This window comes from Lampetra planeri, chromosome 34 (genome assembly GCF_965212315.1).
Source record: "Lampetra planeri chromosome 34, kcLamPlan1.2.h2, whole genome shotgun sequence".
Lineage (NCBI taxonomy): Eukaryota > Metazoa > Chordata > Hyperoartia > Petromyzontiformes > Petromyzontidae > Lampetra > Lampetra planeri.
Window position 1 is genome coordinate 7,365,035 of NC_136140.1, and position 21,656 is coordinate 7,386,690.

Here is a 21,656-nt window from a genome sequence, read left to right on the forward strand (position 1 = left end):
CCAAAACGAAGTCTACAGCTGCTGCTACTGTGCAGCCTTGCGGCTCATCCTAGGGCAGGGGTCGGGAACTTTTTTGACTGGGAGAGCCATAAAAGCCAAATATTTCTAAATATATTTCATTGACAGCCATATAGTATTTTTAACGTATAATAAATTAAATATGTCTTACTTTTAATGCGACTTCTGGTCACGGGACCCGTGACCCGAGAAATTTTATCTTCAAAACTAATTTCTGTTTACTTTAAAATGACACAGTATAATTAAGCAATATCACACGTATTTTAAAATCAGTTCCAAACTGATTTTATTATTATTTTATTATTATTATTTTTTTCAACTGAAAATTGTCTGGGAGCCATATGCCGTCACCGGAAGAGCCATATATGGCTCGCGAGCCATAGGTTCCCGACCGCTGTCCTAGGGTGTTGGAGGCTTCTGTTACCTCTGAGGGTTAGGGTCACCAAGCCAATCACATAAAACTTGCCCAATGCATGAGCTTCCCCCAAAAGGTGAGTGACCCTCTCACGCTCAGCTGAACGTCTATGCTATGATCGGCACACAGAGCAAACAGATGCAATTATATTGAAGACTTTCATCTCGAAACACGTTTCGGAGGCCAGACTTTGCACAACGAGGGAGCGGAAAGGGCAGGGTTAGTGGTGAGGCTGGGCAAGGGGCTGGTGGGCAGAGGGGGGTGGAGAGGAGGAAGAGAGGGGTGGAGGTGAGTTGGGGGAGTTCTTAAGGAAACTGGGCCGTGTTCCAGAGTCAGTGCTGACAAGTTCCAACATCTGTTAATTGTCAACGGTACAGTGCAGAGGGCAGGCGGAGAAGTTTACATTACACGAGCTGCTTAGTCGTTGTATTTTGTGTAAACGATACGCCGTATTTCCATGAGCGAAGTCGCGTGGTCACCCGCATGAGTCACCTTTCGCAGAGCCTCACCAGAAATAAGAGAGAGCTTCTTTGGAATTTGTTTTAAAGAGCTCCAGTGGACGACGCCACAACAACAACAACTGCCCTAAGCTGCCATTGTGATTTGGCGGTGTCGGCGCGTCAAGGAGGAGATCATTTTCAATGTCACTCTGAGACCAGCTCTCGGCTGCTCGCTTTTGCTGCAATTGTGGTCTGGAACAAAATAAAACATATTCGTTGCCTTCATGTCTCTGGCGAGCACGAAGCGTGGCCAACATGTGGAAGGTGTGCATCAGCGTGCGCACGCTCAGGTAAATCTCGCATCGCAGACTTTTTTTTTTATTTTTCCTCCCCAGGGTGATTGTGATGATTATAAGTACAGTAATAAATACATACCGTGTATAGTTTATACAGTACGGTACTGTGAATTGCTCTGTTTTGCTAAATCATCACGATTTTTTAAGACTCCTGGGTAGGCTAGGCCATCTTCGACTTACGATATTTTTGACTTACGATGGGGTCGTCGTAACGCATCTCCGTCGTAAAGAGGACTGCCTGTAAATCGTGTGTCTCGCGAAATTACGAGAAGGCAACGAAACTACGAGTGGAAAGGGGGGGGGGGAACAGTGTTTTTATTTTTCTGCTTCGTCGACCCTTTATCATCTCACAACATGTAGCCGCAAATATGTAACAATAGAACTTGTACTAAAGTCTCAAAATAGTGCTTTTTATATTTGTCTCCGTTGTGCCGCCAAACAAAGATGTTTATAGACAGTACCACTCGATTGTATTGTCAGAGATTGTACGCGTTGTGGTGAAAATTCGTTTGTAAAAATGTTCCTCCACGCAGATTTCCGTGGCGCTCATAGTTAAAATGTCACACCCTCCAAGAGATTGAAGATAGTGGTTGGCTTGCCGATGGCTAATCTCGATTTTTTTTCCCTCCAATTTCTGTCCTGGCAACGTGGGCTGCGTTTGTACTCGATAGCTATCTCGTGAGCCACACCACTGTTAACATCCGTGATCGACCCTAAGCCCTCGTGCGTCTCGCCCTCGATGCCTTTGTGATCTTGCCTTTAATTTAACACCTGTATTTTTAAATCTTGACTTAAAGCTGTCGTGACTGCAGGAATTCATGAAACTTTGGGTCTTTCGGTAAAGTCACGTAGATAGAACAATACCATAATGAAAATGAAGTGAATAAAAAATAAGAAATAATGCAAATATCACGACGTTTCGTTCGCAACACAAGCAATCGTCATCAGGTGATATTTTTATTATTTTTATTTATTATTTTTTATTCACTTCATTTTTATTATTTTATTGTTCTATCTACGCGACTTTACCGAAAGACCCCAAAGAACCTGTATTTTTGCCACTGGCTCATTGCTACCTAATTTTGTGTTTTCTATATATAAGATTTAGCACGGAAGCTGAACACAGGTCCAAAGGCCCAAAACGCCAAGTAGCCACCAACAAGCAGCACTATTACTGGTAGGAACCTCCTGGTTACACCAGCCCACAGGGGATTATTGTGTCCGTCCGTCGTGCAGGGAGGGGCTGGGTGGAGAGGGAGGGGCTGGGTGGGGAGGGTTTGGCTGGGTGGGGGTGGGAGGGGTGGGGCTGGGTGGGGAGGGGCTGGTCACCCCGTGGTGCCCTTATACAACTCAACGTTTAACCTACTCACGCCGGCTTGTGCCCGCCCTCACAGTCGGCCATATTTGCGGAATACACCACGCCGCCGTTGACCCTGGCCATTGACCGAGCAACCCAACGTTCCTACCAGCTCCCTCCGCAGGAATGTGTTATAGTCGTATTGACTTGAGCAAGACTGGTTATAAGACCTTACGAATGTTTGAAACGGTAATTATTACAATATTAAGTATAAAGAAGGCTTGAGTAACTGTCTAGTGAGGGATGTATCAGCGTGTTTTTAATGCCTTAACTTATATTTACTGCACACACGTACAGTGTACATCTGAAGCAACATTGGGTACGAATTCCCTACACACACCTTTTATTAAAATACTGTAAACTAATGCAGCATTATTCACACCAAAACGAGTTCATTAATAAACGTGTATGAATTAGAAACTCCAACGCTGGATGAAAGCCTACCCCAGGCCATGTCTTGTCACGCTTCAACATACGATGACCAGCGTGGTGAAGTATGGTCAAACAACCACCGTGAATGACACGGTATGGGGGAGGCCTTCATCCAGCGGTGGATTGGCAAAGTAGTATAAGTTAGTGTTTAACACGTAGCAGGCTTTCGCGACCAATATCATCCATAATAGAGGTTTGTTGGGGGTTATATCGCGTAAATATATAAATGTGTCGTTAAAACCCGCCACCACCCGACACAGCCAACTAGTAAGGGTTGTCACGTAAACAGAACGTGGCCAATTCGTCACTCGTACAGCACACCGGTGTGTTGGAGAGCCAAGCCACAACAAGTTAATGTTAGTGTAATGACCCTATAGGTATGGGTCTTAGAGTATATGGTGCCCGTCCATAAATGACGTCACGCGATTTTTGACGATTTTTGACTCCCCCCCCCCCCCCATCGTCACATGGCGTCACAAAAAGTCAGACCCCCCCTCAAATATGACGTCACAAAGTTCTGCCCCCCCCCTCGCCCAAAAAATAAAACATGCTTCAAATCGCTTTAAACTATTGTCATTCTAGTGCGTGTTTAATGTGCCGCTGCACTCTGATGTTGTAGGAGAAAACATTTATTAAAACGTCTATTTAATTAAGTAGAACGTGTTGTCTATATTTATTTAAAGCTGCGCATTTTGATGTAACGTCACATTTCTCAAACCCGCCCCCCTCGTCACACATCGTCACAAATATCTGACCCCCCCCCCACCCCAGGTGCGTGACGTCATTTATGGACTGCCCCATGTGTATCAATCGCTTAATATCAATAATCGGATGTATCAGTATGATTGCATATATTTAATCACCGGCACGTGCAATACTTCTTGTTTATCCCTACGTGTGCATTGTTTTTTAATAGATTTAGACGACCTCTGCAGCTACTCGTGGTCAGGAAACACACTCGCCACAATATCTTAAATCGTCATTGATTATTGAATCAAACTGACAATTCACTGACTCGTTGCAGTAGGGTAGCAGGGTAAATCATCACATCTATACTCGTTGATTATTCATTGTTCAATTCCCATGCTTTCGAATGAAAACGATATATTTCAGCCTATGCGTTGTGGTGATATCACCTGATTCACGTAAAAACACTTACGGGGAGAAGGTGAGTTGACCTTTGTGTTTCAAGGCACATGGCACAAGAGTCAGTCAATAGTTGACAGCACAGCAGTCAAGATTTTGTTATACTGGTAGGAACCTCCTGGTTACACCAGCCCACAGGGGATTATTGTGTTCGTCCGTCGTGCAGGGAGGGGCTGGGTGGAGAGGGAGGGGCTGGGTGGGGTGGGGTGGGGAGGGGCTGGGTGGGGAGGGTGGGGCTGGGTGAGAGGGGTGGGGCTGGGTGGGGAGGGGCTAGTCACCCCGTGGTGCCCTGATAAAACTCAACGTTTAACCTACTCACGCCGGCTTGTGCCCACCCTCACAGTCGGGCATATTTGCGGAATACACCACGCCGCCGTTGACCCTGGCCATTGACCGAGCAACCCAACGTTCCTACCAGCTCCCTCCGCAGGAATGTGTTAACTATAACAATTGAACCTCATGGCCCCGATTAAACGGAAGCCAAAATCGTCATTAATTCATCTATTTTCGACGACTCCGTCCTACCGCGCAACAAAAACACCGCGACCCACCTGGCGCGGATCATTCTCTTGTGTCATGTCATGTCCAAGCGCAGCAGCGAGGACGAATGCATAATAGAGTGAAACTGCTCTCTTGTCTTCATTATTATTTGTGACCTACCAAATTCTGCAGCCAGGATCAATCGATGACAATCCTATCGCCTGCAGATATTTAATAGATGAGATGCGTCGCATCGTTCATTCCTCGTGTTTGATAATACTTCTCTTGTCCGTATGCATCTGTGCAGATAGATTTTTTTTGCGGTTAAGGCATCGTCCCTACATACCGCTAGTATCAATGTGGATAAGAGGAGCGGCGACCCACTACTCTGTAGAGTAACATTGGTATAAACGCTTGGTACAATATGAACAGCGCATTGAAAACGCTTACTATTTTACGCACTGTTTACAAGGTGTGTTCACAAATCCACACTGAGAAACACGATGATCGACAGAGGGGTGTAAATTATTTCTTCGATAGTGTATTTAAATATAGGTACTGCAGATAAGTAGTTTTCAGTTTAAAAGGCATAGTTTAACAAGACAACACTTGCCACCATCCTTTAAACCCATTGGTGAAAAAGAGCAAAGTTTTTGTTTACATTATAATATAATGTTTATGCACGAGCCAGGGGCTTATGGGACCTCGGGTCCAGCCATAAGGTTCATATGGAAAAGTGTGTGCAGCATCATGGACTTTATCCGCTGTTCTTTACAGCATCAATCTGGTACATGTAACGAATCCAATAACTTAACAATCAAGCAAACTGAACAGTTCATGTGATTTTCTGCCAACCTACACGCTTTGCCTTAAAGTAAGCTATTCCTCATTGTGTTCACAAATCAGAGGTTGGCGGCACAGCCTGCCCATCTAGCCGGACACAGTTAAAATAAAACTGTCTCGTTCCACGCGGTGATGCGTCCTGCCAAGTTGCCACAACCCATTTCTCTTCAAAGAATCTGCCACTCACTGCATCCACCACTGACACCGCAGGAAACTCACTCTGCATTAGGAAATTGGATTTCAGTCGCTGACTCCTGGTCTGTTAAGAGTATGATAAAGTGAATTGAATGCATTTTAGAAATGTAAATGTTAATCTTAAACCCGTTGTCACCATTCCAATTGGTCCATTTACCTTTGCTGTGGGAATAGCGCGTCCTGTTACATTTGCACGCTCGTGATGGTGTTGGCGAGTTTGCTCAAGGCCTCTCATTAAGAGTGTGGAGTCTGTGATCCTGGGTCAGTGGCATTGATCACTCTTGGTGGTGCATCCCTTAGTGGCCAATTGCTCTCTAGCGTGTGTCTATTTATATACATAAAAAAAATCAGCTGCCGTAAGCGTGGCTTTACAATCCTCGCATGGTCAGACACGTTTGTCAGCTTTGCGGAGTAAATTAAGGATTTTTTTGTTTATTTTGCTGCGTACCCTCTTGGAGTTAGATGGTTCCATGACCCTTACGAATGTCTGCATGCGTTTTTTTACATATATGTGTGGCCTTATGGGATATTTTTGTATTCAAAACAACTCAGACACATGTTAAGCTGGTAATGAGATGTTCGTGGGATTATTGTGGAGATGAATGACAGTGCCATGTGCAGCCACTGTGAAAATATTCAGAAAACCACAAGCAATGCATGATACATTCTAAAGGCATTCCAAGTCTTAGCTGTTACATGTCAAAAGGCTCAGCCAGTAAGTATTATACGGAACTGGTTTATGCATATATATAAATGTTGCAGAGAGGCCAGTTTGGTTGCATGCAATATTAACCACTGCACCACATTTATTCTGAATTAATGTGCCCATGAAACTACAACAAGAGAGCAGATGTTGTGGTATTTAATGGTGTCAGTATATTAACATATATGAGCTGAGATATATTCCTGAACCACACCAAAATTTGAAGCTGCAGACACATTTGCTATATTTGTATACTTTCAAGCCCAACTTAATGCCATGCACAAAGTACACCCTGCCACATTAAAATACAGCCAATAGTTTTAGATACAGCCAGAATTGCAGTATAGCCAGTAACATTGTGCTGTAGCCAATATGGATTTATATTCATGGAACAGTCTGCCCGCTCAGCTTCACAACTGCCATTAGCCGTATTAACATCTAGATGATGGACCTTAATGCAAATCTTTGCAGTAGACTTAATCTAGAAACCCAAGCGAGAATAATTGCCTCTAAATGTTGCCATTAAGTGCATTAGGCATGTAATGATTAATCGATTCCGCCAGATTTAATCTTGTCTTACTCTCATGATAAGTGAATTGAATCATGCGTATACATGTTACTTATTTAAGAACTTTGTGCCAATACAGTATATATAGGCTAATAGAATGAACAAGAAAAAATACATGTCTGTACAAGACAGACAGTGTAAGCAAGGCATTATAAATTATACTTTTACACATTATTGCATCTAATAGTGACTGCTAATTGTAATACATCATAGACTAATTTATGGAGTGGGGCGGAGGGGGTTGAATCGTGAGATGCAAGTAGACAATATGGAGCATTGCATCTCCAAAGAGAAGTCATGAATGGGTTTCTCGACTTAATTTTAAGTTTGGTTTGCAAGCAACAAACGCCCTCTCTACAGCTGGGTGCATGGGATAAGGATAAAATAGATCAGGTGTAGAGATCGCACCTCCGATTAGCACGGTTGGCTACATACTGTGAGAAAGAAGTTCAACATCAATACATCTGCAGAAAAAAAACTGTTCAGTGATATCTCCTTCAGAGCTCGGTAGTGGTGGCCCTGTGGAATTCTTGACCCAGGCCGTATCTACAGTATGAGCATATCCTGCAGTTTCTCAGCAAATGACAAAACTGTTTGAAGATTTTCTAAAAACATAACAACCCAATTATAAAAGTGATGAGAGGACACAGCTCAGTGGATCCAGATCATTGTACGGTATTTGTTCATGCGCCTACAACGATGCTTGTGAGCCCATGACATGAGTCCCAGGGCTCAAGAGGAAGCCAACCCATTGTGTTTAAGGAGCTTTCAGGAGTAGCATTCATAACTTTACGTAATTGTTTGGGACTGATGTCATAGAAAAACCAACACGATTTTATAATGGAAAATAGTATATTTCAAAAGGTTCATGATGCAATTTCCTGAAATATGTTGCTTGTTATTAATACATAGTTTTAGAGGTGGATTAGTAGCTGAGGAGTTGGAGCAATGGGATGGCACCGCTGGGATCTTAATTTAAAATCCAGACAGCCGGCACCGATTAAAAACGGGTTCTCAAATTTAGTAAGATGATGGTTTCACCCCAGTCGCCAATTACTACGCAAGAAATCCACTCATATTAAAGGAAAATGTTCATTTCATTTGGAAAGAATTCCAGCTCTGAAAAAAAAATAAAGATTCGTTTAAAAAGAAAAAAAAATCTTTGCAGCAGAGTGCATGGGACATTGTAGCATGGGCCATTGTAGCACCCCCCCATGTGAAGGAACGTCAGAAATACTTCTTTGATATCTCCTTCTGTGGGTCATTCTTGAACACGGGATGATGCACTCATTATTATGCTTGTTTACCCTTGAAAGCCTGAGACAGGATGGTCCTACCAGATGTTTGCAGTACATTCCAATTGAGAAATTCGTGGTGTCATTTTGCAAATTGGGCCCATGACGAATGAAGTCGCGTAATTTTTCACGTCCACTGTGAAAGAGACCGAGTATATTTTTATGCTTATTTACAATCGGGGCAGCCACTGGATTTAAACCGTAAACATCTGCAACAAGCGGTGAATGCGGCACCGCTAGGCCGTGTCACCGCCCTTTTGACACGGAAAAGAAATGCCCATGTCTCTTTGCATGAAGCAAGAGCCACGGAATAATGTTTAAAGTAGCAATGCTAAGTATCAATTTAGCTGAATGTGCCTGTCCTGTCAAAACATATATGCGGGCAAGACAAGGAAAAACAATGTAAAGTAGCATTTGCTCATTATTTCTCACCTGCCAAAAAGGTATTTTCCCCATTGCTGCCCATCAGTGAGTGGCATGTGAAGCAGGTCAGGAATTCATCCAAGGCATGATCAATCAGCTTCTCCCTGGTTTTCCAGAGACAGCGTTCCACCGACTTTAGTCACCTGATACGCCTGTCTGGACGGCATGCTGCCAGCATTCTCACCCACGTGGCATTTCTAGACCAATTAACCGCGTTAAAATCGAAAGCAGAAATTATGGCCCCGATGTCTTTTTTTGCCTGACGGCAGGAAAATAAAAGTACAAAAACACGATTACTGCCGTGGCGTATACCGGACTTGCAATCAAGAGTTTCCCAGTTTGATTTGATCTCCCGGCACGGTTATATCAATTCATAAATAAACATCACATTAGCCTAAAAAGTTATAATATTCGATCGTATATATGTCGTCTGAATATTTATAGTTATGGGACTGCACATGTATGTTGAACTTCTTCCGCACCATATGTAGCCAATCGTGTTCATCGGAGGTGTGAACCAATACACCCTTCCGTAACCCATCGGAGAGATCCGACTCGACTGGCTCTCATTGCGTCTCTCTGTTCGCCCTGGGAGTGGCTTGTCTCTCTCTTGTTAACAAACCACTTGCCATACGTAGAGTGGTAAGGGTGGGTGGAAGGGAAGTGGAGGAGGATTAGTGGGGGGGCGAGGTAGGACGGGGGGGGGGTTAATTGTAAGGAGGCAATATATTTTCTAGCATCTCCCGAGTTTTGTTTATCTTTTATCTATGAATTTCTGTGTCCATGGGGTTTGGGCTGGAAATGTCAGGGTAGAGTTGGGGTTAGGTTTTGTTAGGGGTGAAGGGATTGTCTAAGGCAGGGGTGGGGAACCTTTTTTCTGCCAAGGGCCATTTGGATATTTATAACATCATTCGCGGGCCATACAAAATTATCAACTTAAAAATTAGCCCGTTATATTTGGTCAAACATTTAATTAACTCACCCCTAATGTGATGGCTGGAACTGCTTCTCTTTGGTGAGGATTGTGAGATGTTAGCTGGCATTGATGATGTTGCTACTCGCAACTGCTTTTCCAGGTTTGCTCCTAGATTTATTGAATTTCGAGTCCCGCCTGCGGTTGCCTTGGCAGGGCCAGACCAAATGATTTCACGGGCCTTATACGGCCCACACGTTCCCCACCCCTGGTCTAAGGAAAGGACGCCGGATCTTCTGAGACTCGCGTGTTCTTCCCTCTCAACGTATACCCGAGGTGTCCCAGGGAGGCCAGTTGGTAAAGAGTTCTGTACCAATGCATTGTAGATGGGAGGTCCGCGCACCTTCCACGTGACCACAACGGTTTTCCTTGCTGTGATGTTAAACATTTTGAGAAGGGTGTTATTCCCTGCGGCTTTATTTCCACCAGAGACGTCTCGATCGTTGGTAAGAGGCGGAGGAGAAGGGTGTTATTTACCAGATTGAAGTGAGATGGTGATTGTGGAAAGGAAGCACCGAAGGTTTGGATTGACTCCGGGGAAGGGGGGAGAGCGTGTTTTTGTTTGCCGTATAACTTTTAGTACCCATGATTTTACCAGGTGATTTTTTTCTACCGTTATGAAACGTTATTCGTACTTTATTTAGCTTCATCCCTCCCCGTCTGACTTTGCCAATGATTCGGATAACTGTAAATATGCACGCACGATATTATTTATTGTTATTCAATCTCTTTTCCTTACGTATATGTCTCGCATGAAAAAAAAAATTGCATTTATCTTCCACGGAACTTGGAGCCAATGATACAAAAATGGCGTCTGTCTGCGTTCGCGAGAGGAAATCTGTCTCCTTGCTGAAAGGTGCTATTTCATTAGCTTCTGGGCTGACGTTTGAAGCCTGGAATCCATCATTGTCAGCTCACCAGTTGTTTGGAATCCAAAACGCATTTGCATATAGTTTGCCGTGCTTGGTCACATGATTGCAAGCTTCCTTGGGAATACTGCATTTCAAAATAATGAACAGTTTTTTTTGTTGATTGGGTTTCAGGATAGCTCTGTGACTGTGTGCGTGGCTTAAAGACAATGGGGCTTGATTCACGTGTTGGCAAATGTTCCTTTTCGTCCAATTTATGGTGAATTCGTGCCAATGTCTCCATTACCGGCAGTGGGGCGAATTGCCAAAGGCGATGGGGATGTGAATCTGGCCCGCGGTGTGTTAACAAACCTTGTCCGCTGCCAAAGGACAAAATCCACTCCCCTTAAAGCAGCCTTCGTTTGTGAACTCCACATCGTGCACGTGCAGATTTTTTAAACATTCACTGTTTAATGTGAGCCCACCCCCCCTCATGCCATGCACGATGTTTAACATCGATTGTATTGTGCCCCCCACCCACCGCTCCCTGAGGTTTTGGTAGCCGCCCCCCCCCCCCTTGGAACGGGGTCACGCTAACTGGGTTGTAATCATGCATGAAAGTATGTGCAGTTAAGCTCTGACAGATGCTAAATAACGTCTTCGTATATGGTAAGACTGCAGGTTCGTTAAAGCCCTATATCCCCAATAGTTCACGTATATTTTTTATTGGATGAAAGAAAATCTCGCTACGTTCTTACTTATGCTGCTTGCGGAGATGTTTTCTTTCTGTTTCCATGGTGCAAATAATGCGAGGAATTTAATGGGAGGATATTGTAAACAACATAGACCCTTGGGATACATGTAATCAGGGCGAGGAGAAGATTGAGATGGGTGGGGCGCGGGTGCAGGATGGAGAAGGGCCGGTTACCGAGATGGGCGTTGGCGTGGAACCCAGAGGTTGATAACCAAGGGGTAGACGTGAAGCCAGATGATGGCATACTCTAAGAGCGGAACTCAGAAGTCAAGTGTCAACTTTGCCACAGCTACAATATCGACTGTTACTGTTCCCATGAACTTATTGATTCCTATAGTCACGTTGAGGACTTGGTCTACCAGACTGTTTCATCGCAATCGCACTGTGGTCAAGCACCACACCGCAAATTGCTGTCACTTATTTTGCTGCAAGATTTCCCTTACTTCTCCACTTTGGCATTTCCTCGCATTGTGTGTTATAACCGTGCTCAATTCTCGAAACGTTATCGCTTACCTGTTGCACCTTCACTCGTACTGTTTGCTGCTGGCCGCTTGAAGTTTTGGGTCTCATGGCCTGTGCTCAGCAATGGAGATTTTATTAAAATAAATCTAGCGGAAATATGGAAGTTGATGGCGTGGTTTGGTGCCATCAGTGGTATTGCTTGTGATGCTTTTTGACGTTGACCTTTGATAATGCGTTCGCCACCTATCTTTTTTTTCGCAAGTGTTCTTTCCAGTTTTCTGAAATGTCAAGAGTAGCCGCTCGCTCTTTGCCCGTCCGCTTCGCTTCCCTCCGTGCTGCTCGGTAAGCCTCCTAAGAGTGGAGGATGTTGCCACGTGTATCAATACCACATTTTCAGAGAGGGCGTTATGTTGCGGGATTGCGACCACGCTCCGTTGCGCTGGAACCATATCTCACGGCGCACGTGATCCAGCATCCATCAGAATGGAATGAATTATAATCTCCCCTCCTCAAGCCAGATTTGAGCCTCGGATTCCCAGGACCCATGGGCTGATGCACAATTTTAGCCAACGCGGCTACCCTGCTGCGTGTCGTACAAGTAAGTTCAGGCTCTTGCTCATGAACAGAAGAGGCAGAGTAGGTGTGAATAGCCGACTTGATGAGGCACCTCGGTAAAGCAATCCTTCCCGATAAATGAAACGATCATGTGTTCGGCTATGTTTTGCTTTTTTTCCTTCCTTTTCCCCGCCGATAAGATTCGGCACATTACTCACCAAGGTAAGATGCATTTGAAGTTTTTGGGCCAAAAACAGATATGATCTCGAAATATAAAAACACAGCATTCTAATCTGACCATCTCCGCCCACATCATTGGCACAATCTGCTCAAAATGTGAGCACCTGTTTTGGAAGCAAAAGAAATGGCTCATCTCCCACTGGACCTGGGTGGCCTCGTGTTACTGGGTGTCATTGCACATTGGTGAGAAAGCCACCGGGAAGAGCAGCCCATTCTCTTTAATTTCAGCCCATAACCTTGACAGGGATGTCCCCTGCCACTCCACCGTACCCGGACCTCGGTCCCTTTGGAAATCATCGGCTCACCTATTGGCAAGGAGCTGTTGTGCTTGATGGAAAGCTCAAGGATTTACGCACCATTCCATCTAGCCCTTACCCCCCCCAACTTCTTACTCACCCCGCCACCCACCAAACCACACCGCACCCTCATACCTTACCCTGCCGCGAGTCGCCCTCCCTAATCCCCGAAAGGGATAAGGCGACCGTGCGATGAACGCGTTTGTGGTTGAACACCCACTGTGCAAATTGCGGACACAAGATATAATTCAGGAAATTGGTTATTACTCGAATTATATTATTACATCTTTACATGACAATTACTGGGATACCATCCTGCTTTAACAAGGAGCGTAGGAAGGGTTTTAGTGTTTTTTGGGGATTCTGTGTTCCCAGGATACTGCTAGAAAATTTTCATAAATTTAAAACGTTATTAAATTTATACCCATGCACAATATTTGGGTATTTCGAGCACTTTGAGTAAAATAGCCACTTGGAAAAGTGATAATTGTGGGGTCGTTTGACTATGCCTCATCATGCTGGTCAGTGTAGGTTTGGGAAAGGTGGGGGGGGAGTGGTGGGGGTGATTCTGGAATGGTTCAGGTATCAGCACTGATGTTAGCTGTGGCTGGGAATCTAAAGTCTGGTTTATGGGTCCATAGGTACGGCACGCGAACCACTGTTCCATCAGTCCACCCCAGTGGGTAAAAAGTGATAATCGTAAAGATGTCGTTTTTCCAGTCGTTAGCGTATACAAATTGTAACTGCGGGTTTCCTTAGATAAGGCAATCTCAGGTCTCACAATGTACGGGCATCTACTCCATTAGAGGCGCTCATTCAACCACAGTCACCAAACAGCAGACAGCCCACAGGGACTCGCATTGGAGACAGCAAAAATGTATGAATTGAGATGACTAATCTCTCAACCAGCCTGTCAGGTGCCACGGTGGCCTGTGCACACCCATAGCACGGGAACAAAAAGGGGAAGCGCGGTGTGTTTAAGGCAGAGCACCTTCAGAGTCGCAGGTAAAAACTCGCACTGCAGTGTCCGAGACCATTCAAATGTGTTCAGTTTTGTTAATGGCTGGCCCTTTCCGAATTATCATTCAATAACAAAGAGCTTTGAAGATACAGTGGTAAGTTTTTCTTTTATATTCATATAATGTGTGCCTATGACAAAACCACGTGGAATGTGACTAATTCTCGTTAGAACTTTGCAGGGTTGAGCTTCGGTAAGTGCTTGCATGGGTGGCCACTGTGCGCTACGTGGTGTGCAGCAGAGAGTAGTGCGGCAAGCTACATTGTTGGACTGAACTTCTAATCTCCCCACTTCTCTGCTGCCCGACTTCACTGACCTGTGCTGACCAGCATGGTCAAATAATCATCATGATCTGCATCGAATGCCTGGCAGTAGATTGACAGTTGACATTTTGGTGATTTTTTGTTTCATATGGAATTAATTTGAGTTATAGTTATGCATTTCTCTATTATGGATTTCTTTCTTAGTTGGAAATTAAATCTTGATAATTAAATTTTAAGTTTAATAACATTTTTTTTTAAATGCCAGCATATACTCATGGCTGTAAGAGGAGTTAAGCCTGACAAATGGAAAATACAAGTCATTTTCACGAAACCAAATGTTTAAAAGTTTAGCCTGCTCTCAAAATGTTTGGAAAATAGTACGTCAAGCGTTGTATTATTGTTGGACTGGCTATTGTGTGGGATTTGGGATTTCTCAGTAAGTCTTAAATTTCGGCACAAATCCTACAAATGGAATTGGGCTAAAAGTGGGACCATAAATTGAACCCAACACTGCCCCTCCACCCTACCGTGTAACTGGTTATTTTCATCCCCCACAGTTTTACACGCTCATTTTAAATGTATCGATTTTATTTAAAGAATTACACTGGCATGGAAAATGCCATTAACCTAGAGGTTAAGGCATGAATCATGATGTAGTGATCAATGACGCTCCGTTCCAGCTATGTTTTGACACAGTGGTTAGCGCGCCGTACATATAACCTGGAAAAATAGTTAATGTTCTCTCGACGGTTTACATGCAAACAAGCAAATAAGTAAACTCGCCATCTCCCTGTCAAAAAAAATCTGCAAGCTGAAAGATCTGCTGCATGACTCAGCTATTTTGAGAAAATGTCAATAAACAGAGATGTTTTTAAGTCCTGCATAGCTTCTTTTTGTCTGAGATGGTTCCGGATTTTTTTGGTACAATAAATATTATCACTGGCGAAAAAATAATCGCTCAAATTGCAGAACAGTTTTAAAGTGGTGTTTTCAAAGTCTACCGTTGTACATCTACGTAAGTGGATTTATCAGTGGACGCAGCTATTCCACTTGTACCAACACATAGCTAAGAATTAGGGTTTTCTCACCCAGCACGAGCAAAATTGTTTAATTTCAACAACACATTAAAATTCCAGGTGGAATTCTCACTTGAAAAATTGTTAAACAGCCAGTTTACTATCAGCAATGTAAAATTATGTGGCTCTGTAAACACGGTAAATTATAGCCCTTTTTATTAACTTCAATTTTAATGGAAGGGCTGATATTCACCAATTATGCACCATGATTGGGCTGCCTTTGCATTCATGGTTATAAAAAAAAATGTTAAACAAATGCATCTTCTAAATAAAAGCTCCATCAATCTGCCCAAAAGAGCTCTGTAGTTGAATTCATTCCCATCTTCATACGCGATGCCTTGTCTATGTTGTGCAGCTGCACGAAGGTGGGAAGTGCAGCACATTTAAATATCGCATTACATCAGCGCTATGGCGAGCTCCACTGCAGCACTAGGGCGTTACCCTGGATAGCACAGGCATCAAGGGAGAAGCCAATAGCAGCTTCTTAACCATTAACTGCACGCAAACACACAACTGCTGCCTGTGTGAAAAATGCCCAAGCGCCCTAGAAGCCAGACACTCGCCCATTTGAACCCAGCCCGTGTACATTTTTGGTCTCCAATTCAGCACTCAAAATGCCCTTTCAACGAGCGCTATGCAATGTAAACTCCGGTAAATCACAGACAGCTGCGCAGATCGTCGAAAATTGACGCTGCACGCGAGAGGGTGGGCCGCCTCTTGCAGCCGACGAGGCCACTTTTTGCCGCACTGGAGATACTGCAAAGGGTTAATCATTGGCCCTGCCTCGTCACCTGACCCCACGTTCCCACTCCCTTAATGCAGATTTGTTCAGCACAGAGTTGCAACTGGATGTGAGCGGCATTTAGCGCTCGGTCCTGAATGGTCGGGCGGTTTCCTTTCGTCCGATGTTCTTTTGTGGGGAGTATAGCTGTCAAGAAATCACAAGTATGCCCACGATGCTGCCGAGATGCCTCTGCGTATGGTCAGAGTGCTAAACCTCTTGAGCGGCATCGAGTGTGGATGTCGTCTCTTCCACATCTTCCTGAGAAAACTACTCTTCGGGTAAAGTACCAAAGCTCGCCGTTGTTTCTGGAGCTCTTTTTCTTTAAGATCTATTTGCTCAATAGAATACAGAACGTTCAACCGATAAATAGCAAATGGTAATCACGGAAAGTTTTGATAGTTGCTGGAAACTGTTAAATATTTGTCGAAATAATGCAGTGCCACACTTATACGGGCAGTCTGATTTTAATAGGTGTACTCAATAATGATGTCATTTTAACTGCTTTGGTAATTCACAACTGAAATGAAGAGCTCCCCACGCAGTGGTGGTCAAAGTTTTTTTGTTGTTGACCATACTTCACCAGGTTGGTCAGTGCACATTGGTGAAGAAGGAACTGAGGACCAGTTCAGATCTCAATCGCCACTGACGTTAGACACGGGCAGGAATTGAACTCAGGTGGCCGAGTTCATTGCGCAGTGCGCAAACTCGTGTGCCACCACTTCCCCCTCTTAGCTATACTGTTGCTACATGTGCCATGATATTGTTAAACAACAGAGATAGATACGTATAAAATGCATGATAGTAACCACTCATTAAATCATACCCGTGGACCAACCTGACACTTAACTGAATCCTCATTGGAATGTAATATTTCCATTGAACTAATGAAACATTGCATATTCCAGTTGCATTGCTTTGATACTAACATAAAAAAGATGTTTATCGTGTTCAATGAAAAAGCTAAAGTTAGCTGAAAAACAAGCGCACAGCCGAGAATGGCTTTGAGAGGTCCACCAGACGCATAATGTGTTCTTACTTGGTGCCAAAGGTGTTGACTTATTTAATTGATTTTTAAAAATGTGCAGCATGTGCCCGAACATTTCATCTGCATGTATATTTGGGTTTCGGTATGTCGTCTTTGGCGGAATGTTTTAACAGAAATATGCACACAGGCTATGTGCCCATCCCTGAGTTTCAGCCGAAGTGAGTAATTGTAGTCTGCAAGCACTGTTGACTTCACAACAATATCCCAACCCTTATCCCTTTGGCACTATGGACCCAGTGTTGGTTTGAACAACAAAGACTCTGAGCCCTTCACTCTCTCTCAGTCCAACTATGTCTACAATGAGTTTTGTGTACGATATTGCTTTTTTGTGATGAACGGGGACCCGTTTTTTATATGGAGTGTTCTTACCAATAACATATGGCAATCCGGCAGCATTTGTTTAACACGCCTGAATCTGCTTGTTCTTTCGGTAAAGTCACGTAGAAGGGAAATAATAAAATATATGAATATAAAACAATAAAAATTCTCACGACGTTTCGACTGCAACACAAGCAATCATCATCAGGTGTGAAATCCACTGTGGATTTCCATGATTGCTTCTACGTGACTTTACCGAAAGAACCAAGAATATTAATCCCTGCAGTCACGAAAGCTTTAAATCAAAATTTAAGCCTGAATCTGCTGTTGAAACCAAAAATGTTGAAACCGGTTCTGTGTTTGCTTCCTTTAACAAATGCTGCTTGATGATATTGGTCTGGAAAGCCACATACATAGGCTGATGTACGTGGTAATAGAATGAAGCACTTCTTATATATCCAGTCGGGCTATACTCTCCAGATCCCGGCTTAACTCACAAAGTCACAACAAGAAGATCACACCGATTCTCTCGCAGTGCAATCCCTACACACGCTGCCAGCGGATGTTTTGAAGTTACTTCGTTGCAAGACATTTTGATTTCCCAAGTAAAAAAAACATAATGTACCGTGACTTGGCAAGGCTGCATTAGGACAAGAATAATGAGTCATCCTCAAATTGGCAGTTGAGACCTTCAGAATATTGATTAATACTGGAGGAATCCGTTGAGCTCCAAAGCTCTTTTTTTTCTCACAGATGTCCACGAGAGGCTGTGGCCTTCGTTTACAGCTGCCTCTGCTGATCTGACCGAAATCTCTTGAGCGGAGCTGTTTATTTTTTAAACGTCCGATTCTTGTGAGAAGTCGTTCCCGCATTACGGCACTGTTGGAACTGAGCGCGGGATAAGCCATCCCGGTTTGTCCTCATCGCAGAAGCCATACCTCAACTCACATGCGCAACTGAATGCAACTGTTGCATCCAGCTGTCTTTTGCCTTTCAAATACCTCCCGAGTCCCACCGGGTACCCCTTGAAAGGGCTTTGGTTGCAGTTCTTCACTTCCAACAGGCAAATACTTTCGTTTTTTTTTTACACAGAGACTCCTGTGATCAAGAGGTCACTCGCTACACTCACGCTTCTGGGGCTGTGTGACTCACTCCGTTGCAACCATGCATCACTTTTGCATGAACTTCTCTACGTTGATTTGAAGGGATGAAAGTTGCATGGTTTTTGTACAAGCAACCCTATTATTCGGGACTCGTTATGTAAAGTTTTCTAAAGTAATCATCTTAAAAAAATTGGTCATGTACATCCATGATGTACATAACGTACATACATTATACATGTTGATTAGCTGTGAATCACCCAACCAATAATATACATCCATTGTAATTTATATGACTACATAAACTACCCCCCCACCCGAGTCTTCGCACCTGATTAACCCACAATTACATCACATTTCCCCCCTCCCCCCCTCTATTTAAGGCCGAAGCAGGAGGAGAATTTCTCCACAATTTTGTCTGTCGCCTGATGAGGCTGCTTGTAATTACCGGCGAAACGCCACAGTACTCAAGTTGTAAATGTCGTGGGTTTACTCTCCAACACACCGATGTGCCGATCTAGTAATGAATTGGCATGATTTGTTAACATGGACAAGCCTTACTAATTGGCTGTTTCAGGTGGTGGCCGGTTTAACGACATTTATATTTTTAACAAAATTTATATTTACGAGATCTCACCCAAAACAAAACCGCTATTATAGATCTTTACTTCTAAATGCCAATTTTTTTTTATTTTATGATTCATGTACAGTATCTTACTTGTAGCCTAATGATAGCCGATTGAGAATACTGTCCAATGGGAGACCTGGGAAGAAAAAAAACAATCAGGTTTCAGTGCGAGCAAGACGAAGGCACACTCGGTCGTGTTTTTATTTTAATTATTCTCGGTCGAATTTTTATTTGTATTATTCTTGGTTGAGTTTTTCCTTTTGAAACTGCATAGGCCCTCTCACCGTGTGGGAAACACCCACAGCTAAGTGAATAACAGCAGTGTGCAAAGCATGCGATGATTCACAAACCTTAAAGGACAACACCAATCAAAGGCGAGCATATACTTGTAGTTATCAGTAATGTACTGATATAAAAGTAGTATGGATTCCTGCAGTCACGAAAGCTTCAAATCAAAAGATATAAAAGTATGTTTAAGGTTTTGTTCAGAGCACGAAGATCCGTAATTTCTGAGGCAAACATAGTCCAATTCCCATTAAAATATAATTGAGAAATGACAGTACAGTACTTTAAAGGGTTACAATATTATTCCATATATGAGGTGCTTCATAGTAGGGGGGTATGGTTTCCAAACGTGTGGTATTCACTTCAAAAACATAACATGGAAGGTTAATAGTGAACAACTCAAATTGCAAGAGTTTATAATAAATGGAGTTAATAAACAGGATAACACGTGTGATGTCTTCTCAGTCAATGCTTTCAACTGAAACTTAGACCACCACGTAGCTCTCCGATTTGCCACCACACGGCCGCCAGTCTTGTTTCAATGTTCTATTCACTTAGAAGTTATGAAGATAGTTCGTACATTCAATATAAAGGTTGAACAATTTGAGGCAAGGCTGCGATATTTTTTTTTTACCTTGGGAGCCTCCCTCAGAGGCCCCTTTTCCTTTTAGCTCTCACATCGCTTTTGGAATGCGTGAGCCACCAAGCCAGCCGCACACTCCTTCCAGCGAATTTGGCAATGGGCAAAGGAGACAGAGTTTGTAGAGGAAAGAAAGGAATGGAAAGGAAAAAGGCTGCATTCTCGGACCGTCACCGGCTAAGAATAAACGCGGTTTACTTTCGCAGACGCGCGTCCGGCTCGCTCACAACGCTCCTGTCCCGCCCGTGTGCGTGCCCTGTGAAGTTTACATCAGCTGTCTCGTCTCTCGTGTTTTTTCTCTCTGCGAGCCGCTTTTAAGGGGCATGGCCTCGTTCGCTCCGCACAATCGTTCTCAACGCCCGGCGTGACCGTGCGTGCGCGCCCTGAGCTTTTTTTTTGGTTTCCATCGATCGCTGCCCTTCTTTTATTTCTCCCGTTGGATGGCCTCTCGCCTCTTCGTCCGTCCTTTTCTTTTCTGAGACCTCCCTCCACGCTGGCGGGAGGTCGCCCATTGCGCTCCCTTAGCCGGCGACTGGACGCCGCCCGCCCGCCCGCCCGCGCGTGCTTGAGCCCTCTCCTCCACGGCTGGAGGAGGCGGCGCTGCTCGAGAAATGTCATCGCTCTGGTGTTTGTACTGTGCCGCTGAGAGGACCCAGTCTCTGCTGGAGCTCGCTGTGGACGACTGGTGAGTCCTGCGCCACGAGCGATGTCTGCTCACTTTGGTTCTTTTTTGTTGCAGTTTTTTTCCCCCTCCCTCTGTTTCCACTTCTCAGGGCGGCTGATGAGTGTGGGGATTTGTTCTAGTTAACGGTGTTTACGTACAGCACTCATTGGGAATCGATCATATGTAATCAATTTGCTTAATTGAAAATATAATTGATTGCATTTTTAAAATCTTCATTAATCAAAGGACGTGTGCTATTTCTACATTGATCAGCGTGTATGAATGCACTTTTTCATATAGAAGGTTTTTAAAAAAAATCGTAGATATTTTTAAAGTATTTTTTAAAGTGCATAAATTGGTGATACAAGTGAATGTGGCTCTTTCTTGAATCAGATTCTTTATTTAGACTGCAGGAGGAATCCGATGAGCTATGAAGCTCTTTTTCACAGATACCCAGTCGGGGCACGGGGTAAGAACGTTACAACAAGAAACAATACAAACTCACGATAGGAGTTGCAAAGTATAGGAAAGATAATCGAATCACTAAAAAAACTATTTATTTTACCAGGTGAAGCCCACTCAGCTATTAGTAGCCTGCAGGCCAGCCTTTATCACCACAGCGCGTCGCGTTAACACGACTAATGTACCAGCGGCAACGGCGGCGAGGTTCAAGCATTCTTTCCTTGCGATATTTAGAAGCCACTGGATCTGCGCACTTCTAAATCATGTCGACTGAAAAGCTAATTTCTTTAGAACTGCTTTTTCTGTTTAGTTTGTTGTCCTTCCCCGGCACCTCCCATTAGCGCGCTTAGCCGCGTACGGTGCGAGAGAAGTTCAACCATGCGTACGTGCATTCCTCACATAAGCCGGGCACAGCTGGAAATGGGCTCTATTAGTACAACACTGAACGTCTGTTGTTTACTCGCAGGCAGCTTGCTTGAGTCACCGCGAATGCAAGTAATGGCCACTAACGCAGCCAGCCAGAGGCACAATATTCCCTATTGTGAATTTTAGTCCGAGTGTGACTTTTACGTTC

At 43.9% G+C, this 21,656-nt stretch overlaps 1 protein-coding gene across 5 annotated transcripts in view; it reads left to right on the forward strand.

Annotated features, from left to right (window-relative positions):
* The first annotated feature begins 769 nt into the window (after window positions 1-769).
* LOC144730083 (IQ motif and SEC7 domain-containing protein 1-like) overlaps window positions 770-21,656 on the forward strand; it is a 78,016-nt gene continuing 57,129 nt past the window's right edge. The window contains exon 1 of one of the 5 annotated variants that reach the window (XM_078610625.1): window positions 770-1,223. In XM_078610625.1, coding sequence (XP_078466751.1) covers window positions 1,189-1,223 — 35 coding nt within the window. In that variant the 5' untranslated portion in view covers window positions 770-1,188. The other 4 variants (XM_078610623.1, XM_078610627.1, XM_078610628.1 and 1 more) reach the window with 4 other exon arrangements.